The sequence below is a fragment of the Gobio gobio genome, assembly GCF_949357685.1.
Source record: "Gobio gobio genome assembly, chromosome: 7".
Taxonomy (NCBI): Eukaryota; Metazoa; Chordata; class Actinopteri; order Cypriniformes; family Gobionidae; genus Gobio; species Gobio gobio.
In genome coordinates, this window is record NC_137103.1 from 45142599 (window position 1) to 45160368 (window position 17770).

The 17770-nt window shown below is 35.5% G+C and overlaps 2 protein-coding genes across 4 annotated transcripts in view; both read right to left on the reverse strand.

The window, feature by feature from the left end:
• Window positions 1-17770, reverse strand: part of tfpia (tissue factor pathway inhibitor a) — a 1059262-nt gene that overhangs the window by 156640 nt on the left and 884852 nt on the right. The gene's annotated exons all lie outside the window — the stretch shown is intronic.
• glsb (glutaminase b) overlaps window positions 1-17770 on the reverse strand; it is a 67975-nt gene that overhangs the window by 4880 nt on the left and 45325 nt on the right. For 2 of the 3 annotated variants that reach the window (XM_079821862.1, XM_079821861.1), the window contains exons 10-16: window positions 17606-17672; window positions 17388-17438; window positions 16256-16432; window positions 15620-15751; window positions 11898-11990; window positions 208-269; window positions 50-126 (exon numbers count right to left, since the gene is read on the reverse strand). In XM_079821862.1, coding sequence (XP_079677988.1) covers window positions 50-126; window positions 208-269; window positions 11898-11990; window positions 15620-15751; window positions 16256-16432; window positions 17388-17438; window positions 17606-17672 — 659 coding nt within the window. Of the gene's footprint in view, window positions 1-49; window positions 127-207; window positions 270-7835; window positions 9604-11897; window positions 11991-15619; window positions 15752-16255; window positions 16433-17387; window positions 17439-17605; window positions 17673-17770 lie in introns of those variants that run through there. The other variant, XM_079821863.1, reaches the window with a different exon arrangement.

Consider the following 17770-nt stretch of genomic DNA (forward strand, 5'->3'; position numbering starts at 1 on the left):
GTTCTTGACCCCTAATAAGTGACAAGTGACAGCATGTGCAGTGTTGTACCCTCAGCGGCTGCTATGTGCAGCGCCGTCCTGGAGTCATAGTCCCGCTGCTCCATGTCCACGGAGGACAGTGCAAACCTGAAGTCACCATAAGGAAAATGTTACAGAAGTAGAATAGAAAACAATTGAAAGACTTGTAGGCAATAAAGAACTCAGTACCTTCTCAGAGCAGACACATCTCCTGTGTAGGCAGCAAAGAGGAGGTTGATGACAGATTTCACCTGGAATGATACAAAAGAGCCTTTGTGGAACAGAAATAAGTTATTATGGACAGATGGTGGGCAGAAATGGACGCCTCCAGTGTCTCCTTTAGCTCTAGTTAACAGAAATGAATAGAGAACTGGTGAGAGGAAACTTCAAATCAAAACTGCAACAAGTGCATTGAAACACGGACACCTAAATCCAAGGGGTTTTATCAGGTGGAGAGACAGGACAGGAACCCACTGTTAACTGAGTGTTGCATTTTAAGCCTTGCATAATATGCATACTCATTTTATATTACTTTTGAATTAGGTTTCCCACAACTTCTAAACAATTCAATTCTGTGACTTTTCCAGGCGTTTGCAATTACAGTGATTTTTACATTATAAAATGTATGGAAATTCCTAGAATTATTTAACAGCCATTACGCCAGTCTTCAGTGTCACATGATCCTTCAGAAATCAATCCAATATGCTGATTTGGTGCTCAAGAAACATTTTTATTTACTATCAATGTTAAAAACTTTTCCCTGGATTATTTGAATAGAAATGCCAAATATAAATACACACCGATCAGGCATTGAACATTATGAGGTGAAGTGAATAACACCGATCATCTCTTCATCTGTTAATGGGTGGGAAATATTAGGCAGCAAGTGAACATTGTCTTATTTTGTTTGTGAACAAGTTGATGTGTTAGATGCAGGAAAAATGGGCAAGCGTAAGGATTTTAGCGAGTTTGACAAGGGACGAATTGTGATGGCTAGATTACTGGGTCAGATAATCTCCAAAACTGCAGCTCTTGTGGGGTGTTCCCGGTCTGCAGTGGTCAGTATCTATCAAAAGTGGTCCAAGGAAGGAAAAGTGGTGAACCGACGACAGGGTCATGGGCGGCCGAGGCTCATTGATGCATGTGGGGAGCGAAGGTTGGCCCGTGTGGTCTGATCAAACAGACGAGCTACTAAATCTCAAATTGCTCAAGAAGTTAATGCTGGTTCTGATAGAAAGGTTTTTAGTGGAGTCCATGCCTCGACGGGTCAGGGCTGTTCTGGCAGAAATAGGAGCAACACAAATATTTGGTCATAATGTTATGCCTGATTGATGTGTATGTGTACAAATATTTTTTTTAAATCATATTTATTAACCTTTTATTTATTCACCAACTTACATGACTTTAGCAGGTCTGTAAACCACAATTTTAAGCTTTCCTGAATTTACAGATTTTCTGTGATTGTGGGAACCCCGTATATGATGACTGAAAAATATCTTATAATAATGTTTTTCTATAAACTTAATGTGGGAAGGATAATGAAACATTGAGCTGAACTTTTGCTTCTTTAACTTAGTTGGAAGTCAAGTTAATATAGCATTTTTGTTAAACACACATTATCATAATTTGCAGAGCCCATGCAACACCCTGTATTTAAGACCCTTGCCTCAATCAAAACTATATGCCTTAATTTGATTTACTAGCAGGATCAATTTGGTTTCAAGCAGCATTTGATTATATATAAACAAAACAAGCAAGCCATGCAAAATAAAAAAAAATAAAAAAATGTTTTAAGTGCTTGTGAGAGACAGAAAAGCACCGCTAGGGGGCATCATCAGCAACCCTTCGTGTTAGTCAGCAAACCTCAAACACCATGACAGAAACAACAGGCAACTTACAAGAGTGCACATCTTTCTGCAAAGCAACTCTCCTTTGTGAATTCTTTTTCTGCCCTTCTTATTAAAGCTTTGTACAAAAAAAGTAATCATAAACCAACCAAAACTATCCATTTGAATAACCATCAGATGTTCGAATACACACAAACTGGATCAGTTTTACAACACATAAACATTTGAAGTGAACAGTAAATAAAAACTGTACATTTTAAATAGAGATGACATAAACATTAGCTTAATGATAATACATTCAGAAAGGCTACTCAAACTTGCATGTCGTCGGGGGAAATGTGGTGAAAATCAAGTTTTTAATGTTGTTTATATGTCTATGTGGTGTTTTTAATATGCTTTAAGACAAACCATGTGCAAATTCATGTCAACACCATTGTGGAGTATTTTCTCTTAAAACTGCAGTGATCTAAAGACACGGTTTGAAATCGTCTGTTTTTTTTTGACGTCACAAACTACCTTATAACCAATCACGTCAATGTGGGCGGGCTTTAGCATATCATTACTATGCTGTGAAGCAGGGGAGTCTCAAGAGAAGCGAGGTTATCCTGGTATACTTTTGAGTTGATATGAAAAATCAGGTACATATATAGTAGGTGTATGATGTATATTACGATGTTATGATGAACTTTATGCCTTTCTCCACTGACGTCCTATGTTGCTCAAAGCGTTTCTAAGATTATTAGAAGGCAGTTGTCTGACTCGGAGATGGCGAACGGGAACATGGTTTGTGTAACATCAGCAACACCTTTTTAGCTGTTTGATAACGTAGTCAAGCAAAATTGTATCTAATTAAATCATATGAATTACCGTTATGTGTCAGACGCTGTAAAGAGCGATACCATTGTGCAGTGTTTACCTCAGTAAGTTGATGGAGTGGGTCTCTGAGCTGGTTTGAGTGAGTGGAGGCGGGGATCATTAGCATATTCATGAGTCAGCGTATATATTAAATGAGGCAAGATTGTAGGGTTACTTTCAAGCTACTTAATGGCATGAGAAAAACTTTAAATGTCATTTTGGTGATCAAAGATGAGTTTAAAGGGATACAGTTATTGACTGCAGGGGGACTTTAATAAACCAGTTACCAAAATTTAGGGTAGCTAGTAGTCTAAAGGCCAAGAATGATAAAGATAACGATAAGCGATTAGCATCCATAACGCTCCGTTTGCTCTAAGCTCGCGCTGCAGGTTAGTCCTCTGGCGCTTTAAAGCAGGATGGATTCTGATTGGCTGTCAATGTTTTTATCGTTCATCAGCTGAAAGTGATTCCAACGACATAGTTTCTCTGTGCCGTTACAGTTATGCTGTGGACTCTCTATTCTTTTATATTTAGAAGATTTTTAGAACTGTATCTTTATCTTTATAGTCATTGTCTATAGTGTGATTTTTTTTTTTACTTATCTAACAATAAACATCAAATAAAAATTAAATACAAAGTAACATTATGTCGACCTAATTCAACCATGAATTTGAAGTAATAAAGAAGTTAAATTATATTTATTTTAATTATACAATATACTTATGATCTTAAAATATTCAGTATTCTCGCTTTCCTTCCCACAGACATGGAGCGAGTCATAAAGTGGGAGAAGGTGTCAGTGTCTTTGGGCCAAAAGATTATCCAAGAAATGTCACAGTTTTCTTTGCGTGTGTGTTTAATTATAATCTCTATCAATCTAATTACATTCAAGTCATGTAATGTCTTAAATAGAAGTGCAAAGCACTATTCTTGTCTGCTATAATGTGCAATCATCATTCTCCAGAAATGTGCATGCTAATTTCCAATGAAGTCAACTAGAGCAAGACAAACTTCTGTTAAATGTTTAAAACTGCCTGAAGGTCATTTTGAATGTTACATAGGTTTTTTTGTTGCTTTGAAGGCCTTGCTAGGCTGTTGCAAGCTAGCAACAAAGCAAGATGGATAGATGAGGTGAAGTGTGTCAGTGTATCAAGTTGCAGTGAGCTTTCAGCATGTGACCCACATGCACTGCTGTATGAATGAACATGTAACATGAGTCTGCGTTTACGTTCACAAGAGAGCAGCATGGCTAAATAAAAAATGAACATACATACTTCATGAGAGGAGTAAAATTAAAGAAACTTTTACATCAACATAACAAAAGATGAGTTATATGTATTTAGCTGCATTTCTAATAAAGCATGGATCACAAGGAAAATAAGTAAATAAATTCATACAGATTCATATAGTCACAAAGGGAAGTCCAAGATGTGCTAAATAGTTAGTCATGCTTCCCACAAGAACCTCAGGTTTTCACGGGGGTGCTTTTATTATCCCTGCACAGCTTCATTTCCCTTCCTGGATCAACAGGATCGATGGAAGGTTCTATCATCACCTCATGCCAATGAGAACAGGATGTGCTGGGAACTGATAAACAAGACTTGTCTGGCTATCACCAGACCAAGCTCAATTAAAGATTGAACATTGGTCTGGGGAGTCTGCTATGTATTTTCTACTGCACAAGAGGCGAGATAAACGAGCATAATTCAAATGAGTCTGTACGCAATTGGATAGTCCTTCAACCAATCAGACCACAAGAGATGTGATCAATGGGCAACGGCCCATCGCTTCTCTATCCGTCATTGTGTTAAACCCGCCAATAGCACGCCAGGTGGATAAGTTACCCGCAAAAGTGTAACAGAAGCAGTAGAAATTAATGTACAGGTTTCCAGACTGAGTTGCAGGGCGAAATCAAATCGCGACGCTGGCAGATCAGGCTGGGTTTACCCGGTCTAAAACAAGACAGGAAGAGCAATAGCTGCTTTTCACAGACCGACTAAATATATTTAGACCGACATATATTCAGACCGACATATTTCACAGACCAGAAGGTGGCAGAACAACACTGGACAGCAGATCTTCAAAAAATTATTGAATTTGGACTTTTCTATGGGGCCCATAAAGGTGGAAAATATTTTTGAATGGGAGGATAAAATATTTTTAAAATCTTTTGCGTTCCCCCGAGTAACTTTAGTAGTATGACCAGTAAACTGTAAACTGAATTTGGAGACACTACAGTGTGTAACATTGAAGTTAATGACCATTTTTGAAGTAACGCTTTTCGGGTTTTGCATTTTCCAGACATCTCTCAGCCGCCTGCTCATTGAGATCTATTCATATTATAAGGCTTGTTTTGAGGAAAATTAGGTTGCAGCTCATCGTCTACATAAAAGAGGTGTCATTTGTTTTTTAACATTTAGCTCACAAGTTATTGATCCGGGAAGTTCGAATCTGTGAATATGCCAACTTTACTGAACTCCTTGACTGACCGTATTTCTGTATATTTAAACCCATGTTCAAAATAAAACTCTATGAACCGCTCCATTGTTAATGAACTGAGCTGTTTGAAACACTGGCAGCAGGACTATTTCTGTGCAAGGGAAATGCAAAACGTTTTTCGTGGGAACACAAAAGTCTAAATATTTTCCACCACCACGTCCCTTTAGGGGCTCTGTACTTTTCCAGTCGTGCAGAATTTCAGCATTGCTGAATAAACATTTAAAAAATGTTTAGAAAAAAATCATCTAGATTATAATTTTTTTTTACTTTATAACATATATATATATATATATATTATATAGAATATTATATATATAATAGAAAACAAAATGTTAGAATTATACTTGTTATATACAGTATAATACATCCTTTTTATAAATAAATTATACTTTATAATGAATGTAAAATAATTTAAGATTTTATTTTCCATGACTTTTCAGGCCTGGAGAGAAAAAATAAATAAAAACAAATCACGATTTAAAAACTTCCTTGCAACATCTATGTTTTCCATTAATATGGGAATCTTCTCCCAAAAATATGGGAGATATTTGCGGTTATGTTTTTGTGATGAGGAGTGTTGAAGCTGTTCAGGAGTCATAAACCTGTGGTTTTCGTGCAGGCCTTTTTAAGTAAAACTATGGCACTCTTTTTTTTCTGAGAGACAATTCAGAAAACAAACTAATAAAATGATGAAGGAACATGTTCCTTCATCATTTTCCAGAACACAAAACAGCTTTGATGAATGAAAACAATTGATTTCAGGTAACAATGAGGTGATGAGATTAAATACATTTATTAAATGATACAAAAAATAAAACCAGAACAAATGACAAACACACAATGAGAAAACAAGAAAATAAACAGAACTGTTATGACAATATGAGTAAAATCTGACGAGAATATATAGTGATGAAGCACTTTGACAGCCGTTCTGGACCGTTCAAGTAATCAGAGCGAGCTGCTTTCTCAAGCTCATGTTGACTGTCAGTAAGAATATGAGAAACACTTCTCCTTAAAAGCATATGACTGGAGCAGCATAAGACAATGACATGAAAATGATAAATACAAAACACACAAAAATAGTGAAACTGAGCAAAGCTCACAATAGTTTCTGCAGATGCACCCAAGCTTGTGAAAGCATATAGTAAATTATACAAAAATAAAATAATGAAAACATTGATATGTATACACGTCTGTTTGGAAACATTACTATTTTTAATGTTTTTGACAGAAGTGTTCTCTTATGCTCATCTAGCCTGCATTTATTTGATCAAAAATACAGAAAAAAAACTGTAATATTGTGAAATATTATAATAATAGTAAAGATTTATATTGTTAGAAAAGATTTATATATTTTTAATCAATTTAACACATCCTTGCTAAATAAAAGTATTAATTTCTTTCAAAAAAAAAAAAAAAAAAAAGACTAACCTTTTGAACGGTAGTGTATATTGTAACAAATAACACATTTATTTTAGATAAATGCTGTTATTTTAAAACTTTTTATTCCTAAAAGAATCCTGAAAAAAGTATCATGGGTTATAAAAAATATTAAGCAGCACAACTGTTTCCAACATTGATAATAAATCAGCAAATTAGAATGATTTCTGAAGGATCATGTGACACTGAAGACTGGAGTAATGAAGCTGAAAATTCATCAGAGAAATAATCTATATTTTAAAGTATATTCAAATAGAAAAACATTATTTTAAATTGTATTAATATTTAACAATATTACAGTTTTTTCAGTATTTTTGATCAAATAAATGCATGAGACTTCTTTTAAAAAACATTAAAAATAGCAATGCTTCCAAAATGTTGACCTGTACTGTATATGTCTATATATATATAAAAAAAAAATTAAAAGACGTTCTTGCAACAAAAATATATATAATACTTAAAAACGTCCTTATAAGGGCAGCATCTTTCCAATATAAACAACTTCAGAAGCTAATTGAAGCTTAATTTGATGTAGTATTAATAGTATTAATTGATTTAAACATTGTGAACTTTCAAGGTGCATAAATGTTTTTTTTAGCAATAATATATGAGAATAGACAGACAGAAACTGAACTAAGGGCAGACGGAACAGTGGAAGGTTTGTAACGTTATTGATTTCACCTTACACAAGACTGCAAAGACATCCTGACAGCAGGTTTCATCTGGCTGCTGAGCAGTACTAGTGGGGCTCTATGATGCAAGAACTGCACGTAACAACAGCGCTCTCAGGACACGGAGTCATCAGGACAAGCAATTCAGTAGAAATGCATCTCGACTCATCTAAAAATGAATAACTAATTTGGAACAAAAAGTCCTTTTTAACCTTTTGGATCCTAAAGGAATAGTTCAACCAAAAAGGAAATTACTACTTAACCTTCATGTTGTGTCATGTCAGGAACATTTTTGAACCTTCATGCAGCTCTTTTCAATGGAACAAAAGGTCATAGTAACCTGTCAATCTCCGAAAAACAACAATACAAAATGGTCCATATGTCTCTATATTCCAATTTTTTTGAAGTCATATAATAGGTTTGCGTGGAGAACAGGCAGAAAATGTAGATGTTATTCAATGATAATGCACCAAATGCTATTTTATACTAGTTATACTAGCTTTTTGAGGGAAAGGGAAAAAATATGGCTTCAGAAGACTTATATGAGATATGAAAAAAAAAAAAAGTGACATTCATTTTAAATTCTTCATAAATGTACCTTTGTGTTCCACTGAAAAAACAACAACATTGTGGGCCCTATTTTAAGGATCTGAGCGCATGGTCTGAAGCGCATGGTGCAGGTGCGCTAAGGGCGTGACCGAATCTGCTTTTGCTAGTTTAACGATGGAAAAAACGGTCTGCGCTCCAGGCGCATGGTCTTAAAGGGTTGTACCTAGTCTCTTAAGGAGTCATGGGTGTGTTCTGGGCGTAACGTGCAATAAACCAATCAGAGTCTCATCTCCCATTCCCTTTAAAAGCCAGTTATGCTTGCACCATGGTGGATTTGCTATTTACATTATTTGACCTGTCGCAAAGACTGAATGCTTCTCCAGAGAGGAATCATTTTATTTTTAATATTAAAAAATGTGTGTGTGCTGCTGCATGTCCCTGTGTGTAATAAGCAGAGTGTACGTGCGTTGTGCACCTGCCTATAGGCGCATTGTCCTAACGCGCCCTTTAAATAACACAGAAAATACTGCGGTCATTTTCAGTTGCCTCAAAATAGCAACGCGCCAACAATGCGCCTGAACACACCTCATTTTCCGACCAGCACGCCCATGGGCGAACAGATGCGCGCGAGTGCATTTAAACAACGTGCCGCTGGATGTGAAAATCCTAACTGCATTGGGCTGAAACTAGCAAAAAACACTTGCGTCGCATTGCGACAGGTGTATGATAGAGCCCACAGAGTCAAAATGACATGAGGGTGAGTAAATAATGATCGAATTTTCATTATTGGATGCACATTTGCTTGACTTTTGTTTTTGCAACACTATATACTATTTAAACTATATGTAAAAAATATACATCATTCTTAAACACTTTCTGATAGGGCACCATCTTTCCAATAATAAAACCATTTCAGATGCTAATCGAAGCTAATAGAAACTAACATTTTGAATTTGTGAACTTTTCCACAGAACAACAACAACAACATGGGGTCAAAACAACATGAGGGTAAGCAAATCATGACTGAACTTTCCTTTTTGGGTGAGCCATTGCTGTAATTCTGACTGAAGGTCACCCTTACCAGCCACCTGTACAGTACTTCCTGCAAAACATTTCGGAGAACATCCATGTGCTTGTGACATCATTAAAGTTAAAGGCCTCACTGAAAGACTCAATATGTGTGGTAAGACACAATCAATTATGCATGACCACAAACATTCAATTGTGCCGCAAAACAGAACCACCTGCAGTCTCTGTTCAGCAGCCAATCATAAACTTCCACCAAAAAACACTTGCTGGTCTATGAGAGAATACAGAGCCTATAAATCACACTGCACCTAACGTCCACCAAGCTGCTTTGCTTTAGGCGTTCGCAAAGATTGGAAAAACAGAAGCCAAGGCATGATTCCATAGCCTCAACCATAGTCATTCATATTCACCAAGAAACATACAGTGACTCCGGTGACGAACCATACACACGTAACCAGAATGAGATTCACTGAAAATAAATAACTGTTCATTTACATAAATATATATTGTCAAAGCGCTCGTCGAGGTGATTCAGGTCAGTTTTAGTTGCCATCTCCGACATTCTCCATCCTATAGACTACAGTAGTGGAGCTGTCTTCATTGCACTCAGTGGGCGAGACTTTTGTCCACACAGTGTCTTTAAGAGCCAGCTCTTTCTGAAGGCTCTCGTAATCCAGGGGTCCGAAGGTTTGCGGCTGTGTTGAGCAACACGGAGAACAGATTAGTTTTTTAGGGACCTCCAGGGAAAGTGTGTGACTCACACTGTTCAATATGGTGAGGTGTGAGAAGATTTCAAAGTCAACAAAAACAAACATCCAATCACAAAGCAAGCCGTCGTATTCACACAGCTGGGAAAAATGTCAAAAACAATGTCTTATCACAGAAATTGCACATGCCTCATTTAGGTGGCAGTAGGCAGGAAGTCATGATCATTATTAACTGATGAGCAGGCCCACACGGAATCTGAGCATGCAGATTTCAGATGAACCGGACGTACATATATAATCGCATTAAATAATAACTACAACAACTTAAATTTGATTACATTATATATATATATACATACACACACACAGTATACACATATATATGCACCTAACTGTATTTATATTTTATTTAATTAATTTGTAATAATAATGATTATTAATAGTATATAATTTTAGTGACATTGTTATCCCCTGAAATCATCACGTAAATAACATATTTTGAAAATAAAGCTCCAGTGTTTTTTCATTTCTTTTTCACTTATTTAAATTTGAGTCAAAGATGCTACATTTTATAACAAATCTTTTTTTTTCAACTTTTGATATTTTTTTTAACAGGAAAACTGTCTCAGTTGCATCATGGAGCAGAGACAAGCATCTTCTCAAGCCCAAGGTTTGTCATTTCTTTTTAATCAGGTCTGTATTCGGTTTACATATTTTAACTAATGTGTTTATTTTTTCAGCTATTGATAGAACTATTCTCAGCCATGTTTAACATCTTTTACCATATTTAAATCCATTCCACAGATTTTCCAAAATGCGGAACAAGTCTACAGATACCGTTTGGGCCTGCTGATTATAAGGCTGAGAATGCAGACTGAAGAAATCAGAACAGAAGCAATCTCTTCCGGATAAACTGCATAAAGCGTGTAGTGGAGCTGTCCTCATTGCATTCAGTAGGCCAGATTTTTGTCCACACAGTGTCTTTGAGAGCCAGGCTCTCGTAATCCTGGGGTCCAAAGCTTTGCTGCTGTGTTGAGCAACACTGAGAACAGATTAGTTTTGAGTGTCACAAAGAGAGCACACCTATTTACACGGTTTGGAAAATGTCATAATAAAGATCATAAAAAATTGCACATGCCTCATATTTAGGTTGCACTAGTCTGATTTAAGTCATGATCATTATTATCTGTGCGACTTTACATCAACCTATTTCACATAATAATAATAATAATACAAAATAGTATAATATAGTAGATTGTATTGTAATATACAAATAAAGAAAAATATAACTAATAATACAGAAATATAGAATACATAAAATACTACATACAGAATCTATCTACACTATATAGTATATTTTAAAATATATTTGTAGTATTTTATATATATATATATATATATATATATATATATATATATATATATATATATATATATATATATATATATATATATATATATATATATATATATATATATATATATATATATATATATATATATATATATATAATATCATTATTAAATCACTGGGTTTGCACATGTTTATAAAAAATATTTTTTATTTTTTATATAACAAATATATAACAATTATTTTTATATAGCTATTTTTATTACTTTCTTTAACAGAACAACAAATTGTCTATACTTTGATTTTTGTAATTTTTAAAATCGGGTTTGTATTCAGGTTTAATTCTTTTAACTAATCTTTTTGAATCTTTGAGTATTCTCAGCTATGTATAACACATTTTACCACATTCCATTCCACAGATTTTCCGAATGTGGAAAAAGTCTACAGATTCCATCTGGGCCTGCTGAGTATGAATCTGAGAATGCAGACTGAAGCAAGCAAACAAAAACAATCTCTTCGGATAAAACATGGGAAATTAAGAGGTGGCAATCGAATTGACATGCAAAATTAAAATCTCATGCACAATTGGGAACTTTGATGAATCAACCGCTGCTCTTTTCTCGCTGTTTTAGCTGTGCTGCTTCATGGAGACGACAGAACAGCAAAAACAGACGAAACCAACAAAACTCTTTGGGTTATAATATAGCTTTCTAACTAGGCATGTAGTCTCAAAATACTCCTGCAGGGGGCGTGGTGTTAGTGCATTTCTGACTGTGTGCCCTGTACCAGGTGTTTATTGGAAATAAGCTTCCTCAGCTTCAGAGTCTTGAGTAAATTATTATGTGCATCATTCATACAAGATGTGGTGTAACGCTTCGATGGGGCACGTGGCGAAGGCAAGGCTGACTGGCGAATGGAAAAGGGCACTCACCCGTTGGTCCCCTCCCTCTCGGCGAGGATCGAGCTTCTTGGCGAAGTGCCTCAGATTGTCATAGTTGTGAAAGTTGAACAAGGACACCAGATCCTAAAACAGGAAAGAAAGACACAGGAGTCAGTCTGAGAGGGCAAAGGCTCAAAGCACACAAACTTGTGTATGGCTGTGTTTAGTGTCTCTAGGTCTGCTAGTGACAGGAGAGTGTGCAGTGCAGCTCAAGCTTTCGTTAGAGCCCTTTGTACCATCATAGTGCTGAAATGAGACTTCATCACAATGTCATTAAACTTCTCAGGTTCCTGTTTTCAGGTTCAACGGAGATTTAGTCTATGTGATCATTTAGGCCGCATTACACTGCAGGTCTTGATGCCAATTTCGATTTGCTGACTACATCCGATTTATTTGACGTCCAGCTTACATCTTCTTTTAAAAGTGACCCATATCGATTTCTGCATTTACACTACACTTGGTGAAACAACCGAAGGTAGACGTTAGGGATGTTTATTTCGTTTTTCTCCTAAACGACGCCGTTAACCGATCGTTATCAGGTACTGTAACTGACAAGATGTTAAATCAGAATTGAATTAAATTAGAATGTATATGTTTGGATCTATGACACATTAAAAATAACAAAGTTAGTTGTCCAGGGGTTTAGTTTTACATGCGCAAATGGCAGCATAAACACAATATGATGATTCATCTTCATCTGTCCGCTTACATAGCATATGAATGAGGCCTGAAAGCGATCTGAGAATATCGGAATCCGTGTTCTTTTTCCTGCTTACAAGTTCACCTGTCTAATCCTGATCTGTGCCACATGGGAGGGGGAAAAAAGGAATTGGGTTTACTTAAAGGAATACACTTTAATTATGTAATGTAAATGCAGCCTTTAGTCTTTAAAAATTACATTTCACGCAGTGTCGACAGTCTCTGTTCCTTGGTTATGTTTTGCTTGTTTTATTTTTGTGTTGGTGTTTTGAAAACGTAATACAAAATAACCCCATAAAAAGGCGACATTTCAAGGTTTAAAAGTCCTATCACGTTGATAGGAAATTATTTGCTTATGCCTAAAACAATGGAACAGTAAGTTGCCTTTTTCAGGGTTAGGAGAAACCACATTTTTAGTTAATATGTTCTTTATTTATAACTATATTACATTTTTGTATACTTTTCCCCACTTTCTTTAAAAAAAAAGTCATTTTAGGACATGAGAAGCAAATTAGCATGTGCTACATTCTCCGTTTTATCCTTTCAGCTAAGATAATGTTTTGTAAAGTCCTTATACTAATAAACTATCATTTTTATTATTATTGGAAATAATAATAGATTATGTGCATAATATATTTGTATAATAATAGTTTATTATTAGGCTATTTATTATTAATAATAATATTTATAATTATATTATAATACTATCCACATCTACTGTTTTGTTATGCTATCAGAAACCCAGAAATATTATTTTAAGATGCTGAAGTTTGTGCAACACAAGCAGTTAAACCTTGAAGCTGACCTTGAAACTGCACTTTGCTTCACAAACTATGTTTTAAAAGGTCTCGTTTTCAGAACACTCCCTGAATTTGATAGAAACTTGTTGGCAGGAATGTCTGAAAGTCTAATATTACGGCCATTTCCTGTCTTGTGACCCGCTGACTAGCCAGTCTTTACTGTGCTTCTTGCATAGCAACACTGAACACAGAGACAATGCCTTTCAAGGCTCCAGACTAACATTTGAGAGCAGTGGCACTAGCCAAGTTCTATAGATGGTGGCGTCAGCACTTGACACTGGGGGAAACGTTATCATAAAAGTTAACTTGCTATTGTTTTGCATTAATAAGTGCAGTTACTAATACTATTACATGTTTGTTTTTAAGAAATTTGACAGTACTGCACGGAGCTTGAATTGATATGCAGACAAAATGAACTTTTATTAACAACAGTAACGTGTAAAAACGTCATTTTAGGGAACATTTAAATATTCTACTCTTATTAAAGGCACAATTAATTCTGCGGCAAATTAACCAGCGCTGTGTAGTAACAGTGTCTGATTGAGATCTGTCCGCGAGTACCTGTTCTGAACTCATGCTGTGCTGTCTAATAATGGTCTGAGCTGATAAACGGTCCACTCAGCTCAAACAAGTAGTGCGGTTTCATTTCACTTTTGTTTTATTTGGTGTTTGATGATTCCCATATGTACCAGAAATAGAAGCTCTTTTCAGTTGGGCAACGCGGTGTTGTGAGGTCGCACTGGAGGAAAAAAGTTCATCCGTATCATCAGGATCAGTGATAATTAAAGGAAAAAAGCCTTTAATTATCACTGTGGCTCTGTATTCACCACTGGACGTGTGACCATGTGACAGTAGAAATGTGTCAAAATGTTTATTCTGTGATCTAAAATTCTAGTCCCAAAGCCCACCCCATAATTAACTCCACCAATTAGCTCTTGTCCTGTTCCTGGGGTCGTCCTGAGTCAGACTATACCCACTATGAGTCACAGACATGGATTCCACTGATTTCCCAGACATGGACTACACTGACTTCCTTAAGACACACAGGGAGTAATTATAGACTCCTTGACCTTTAACAAGAGTCTGAGAGGCTGTACAGATATTCAGACCCCAACAAGTGCTGGTTCTCAGAAAGACTTAAAATAACACCAACAGATTCGGATCATTTCAAAGTTACACGATGAGAAGCACTCATGAGGACAGGATCATGGGATCAAAAATACAGAAAACAGAAGACAAACTTTAGATAAAAAGCATATTTCTAAAAACGTTGTCCTATTTCTTGTATTTACGCCAGATTTGTAACTACAGCTAGGCAATTTAGCTGTACAAAAAAAAGAAGAAAAAAAAATGAAATTCTGTTTAATTTTCAGGCCTCTGACCATTTTCTATATCTAATTCAATATTTCAATATAATATTAATGTATTTTAATTAAACTTTAAATAGTGTACAAATCTAGTTGAAAATAATCTATGATTTTACACACTGCTTGTGCTTTTCAATGAATAATAAATAACTAAACTGAATCATTTCTATGCATCAATATAACAAATCCTAGCAATAAACAACTGAACACTCAGAACAGAAATACAGTAAAAAAACATTCATTTAAAAATGTAAATACATTTTAAATGAACTGTTTTCTATTTTAATATATTTTAAAATTTCATTTATTTCTGTAATGGCAAAGCTGAATTTTCAGCATCATTACTCCAGTCCTCAGTGTCACATGATCCTTCAGAAATCATTCTAATATGCTGATTTGGTGCGCAAGAAACATTAAATGACTATTATAATTAATTATATATTAGTTATATGTGCTTGGTAATAGTTTTGTATAAAATTTTACATTTCTGACCCCAAACTTTTGAATGGTAGTACAAATTTACCATCAATAAAATATGTGTACCAATAACCCCCCCACAAAATTCATGAATATTGCTTCATTTCTTCAAATATCACCAGCAAAATAAGTTTGCAAATATATAGTGAATGTTTGACATATCATGTTTGATCCTTCATGCCTTGCATGTATTGTGTGAAAAAAACATACTTTACCCTACATATCTTCATGAATGCCTGTTTAATGTTCTTTCTTATCTTGGCTAATCATTAATTTTTTTCAAGTTTCCAGTATATGGGTAGAACTTTAAAAAAAAAGTGTTTATATTGTGTGTGTATAGGTGTGTCGGTAAACAAGAACATTCACATACTGTGCAGAACTGGATGCCCCGGACACTGTTGCCAAGTTTGTCCAACGGCGGAGACCAGCACATAATGCCCATCACATTGGGCACAACCAGCAGAATACCTCCAGCCACACCTGACTTAGCCGGAAGACCCACCTAAACAAAAATTCAATACATTAAATTAACACAAAATTGTATACAAACAAAAACAAGAAATATAGTTGAAGATTGTGTTGTGTTTGGCTGGAAGACTCTGGGTGGAGTTCACTGAGTTCATTAATAGAGTTGTTTATTTTCATGTTATGTTGTCATGTTATGTTGTCATGTTATGTTGTCATGTTTCATGTTATAATGAGCTTGATTAGCATATAAAGAAGGTGTGTTTGCCCAGAAAAGATTATAGTTATGTTGTACAGCGAGTAGTTCAGGAATAAGTTGCAGGGTTTTGTCCGGAAATATTGTGTACTATAGTGATACAACTGTTTAATGAATTTGACTTTTTGGAAAAAAAAAAGTGTACTTTAATTAGCATGAAAAATGGACACAAATATCCCAATTCTGTGGACAAGAATCATTTATAGTGATTACGGAGCATACAAACACATTTTTGCATTTGGACAAAAGCAATGCATGTTTGAATCCGCATGCACAAAAACTTACATGGAAGGCGAACTGTCCAGAGAAGTCATACATTCCGCAGGAGTGCATGAGGCTGAGGGTGTTCCGCACGGCCTCAGGGCTCAGCACACGCTCGCCTGTGATTGGACAGAAGCCGCCGTTGGCCAGCGTGGCAGCCATGACGCTAGCACTCTCACACGTTACCTCGATGGAGCACAGCTGCACATATAGACGCAATCATAAATGAACACATATGAATAAGAAATATTATTAGGCCAGGATGCATTTTAATATGTTTCATTTGGCAGCTTTTGAAATGGATTTTATTGGAGATAAAAACCTAAGAATGAGACCACTTGTGTGTGTTTGAGTGAGATCAGCTGGGCTGATCACTTTACATGATCTCAGAGGCACATGACAGGAGTCAAGGGACAGGCTCACCAGACTGCATTCTGCCATGCCCAAATAAGCCAGAACATTCAATTCTAGGGCTGGGTTTTGACAGTGAGTCGCTGATTCAATTTGATTATGATTTATAAGCTCTTGCTTTGATTTGATACTACTTTGATTCATCTGGGAAGACAATAACATTTAAAAGTTTAGTATGATATTTTCAATAAAATATGAATACTTTTATTCAGCAAGGAGAAAATTTGTTTTATCTAAAGTGACAGTGAAGACATTTGTAATGTTACAAAAGATTTATTTTAAATAAATGTGGTTATGTTTCACAGTTTTCACCAAAATATTAAGCAGCACAACTGGTTTTCAACATTGATAATAATAAGAAATGTTTCTTGAGCACCAAAACAGAATATTAGAACGATTTCTGAAGGATCATGAGACACTGACGACTGGAGTAATGGCTTTGCCATCACATGAATAAATGACATTTTAAATATATTAAAATAGAAAACAATTATTTTAAATTGCAATAATATTACACAATAATATTATTTCACAAATTATTTTTTTTTGATCAAATAAATGCCGCCTTGGTTAGCATTAGAGACTTCTTTCAAAAACATAAACAATTATTACGACCCCAAACTTTTGAACAATAGTGTATTTCAGTTACACTGTCAACATTTTGGAAGGCAATCCCAGAATGCTTTGCAACAAGTTCACAATTCGTATGTTGCAATCCAACAGTGACAGTTGACTCTGTACACACCTGAAAGTAGAAGTCCAGAACAGCAGTCATGTCTGTACCATCTGGAAAGCACTGCATACAAGCAAACGAAGGGTTAGAGTGAAAATTCAGAAACAACAAACCCCTAGCTTCTAGTAAAAGTTTCTAAATAAATAGACAAGCAGACGAAATGTAAAGGAGAGAAATAGGGCGCTTTTGAGGTGATTTATTGCATCCAGTAATCCCTCTGAGATACAAACCTTCTTTTCTTTCAGGTAGTAGCCAATAGCGAAATTCCTGTCTCCTGACTCACGCTCTGACTGAAATCTAGATCAGGTGACATGCAAACACGTCTCAATTATGCAAATTATGCATGACATAGAAACAGGACTGCTTATTTTGACTCTTGGCCAACGGTATCTAAT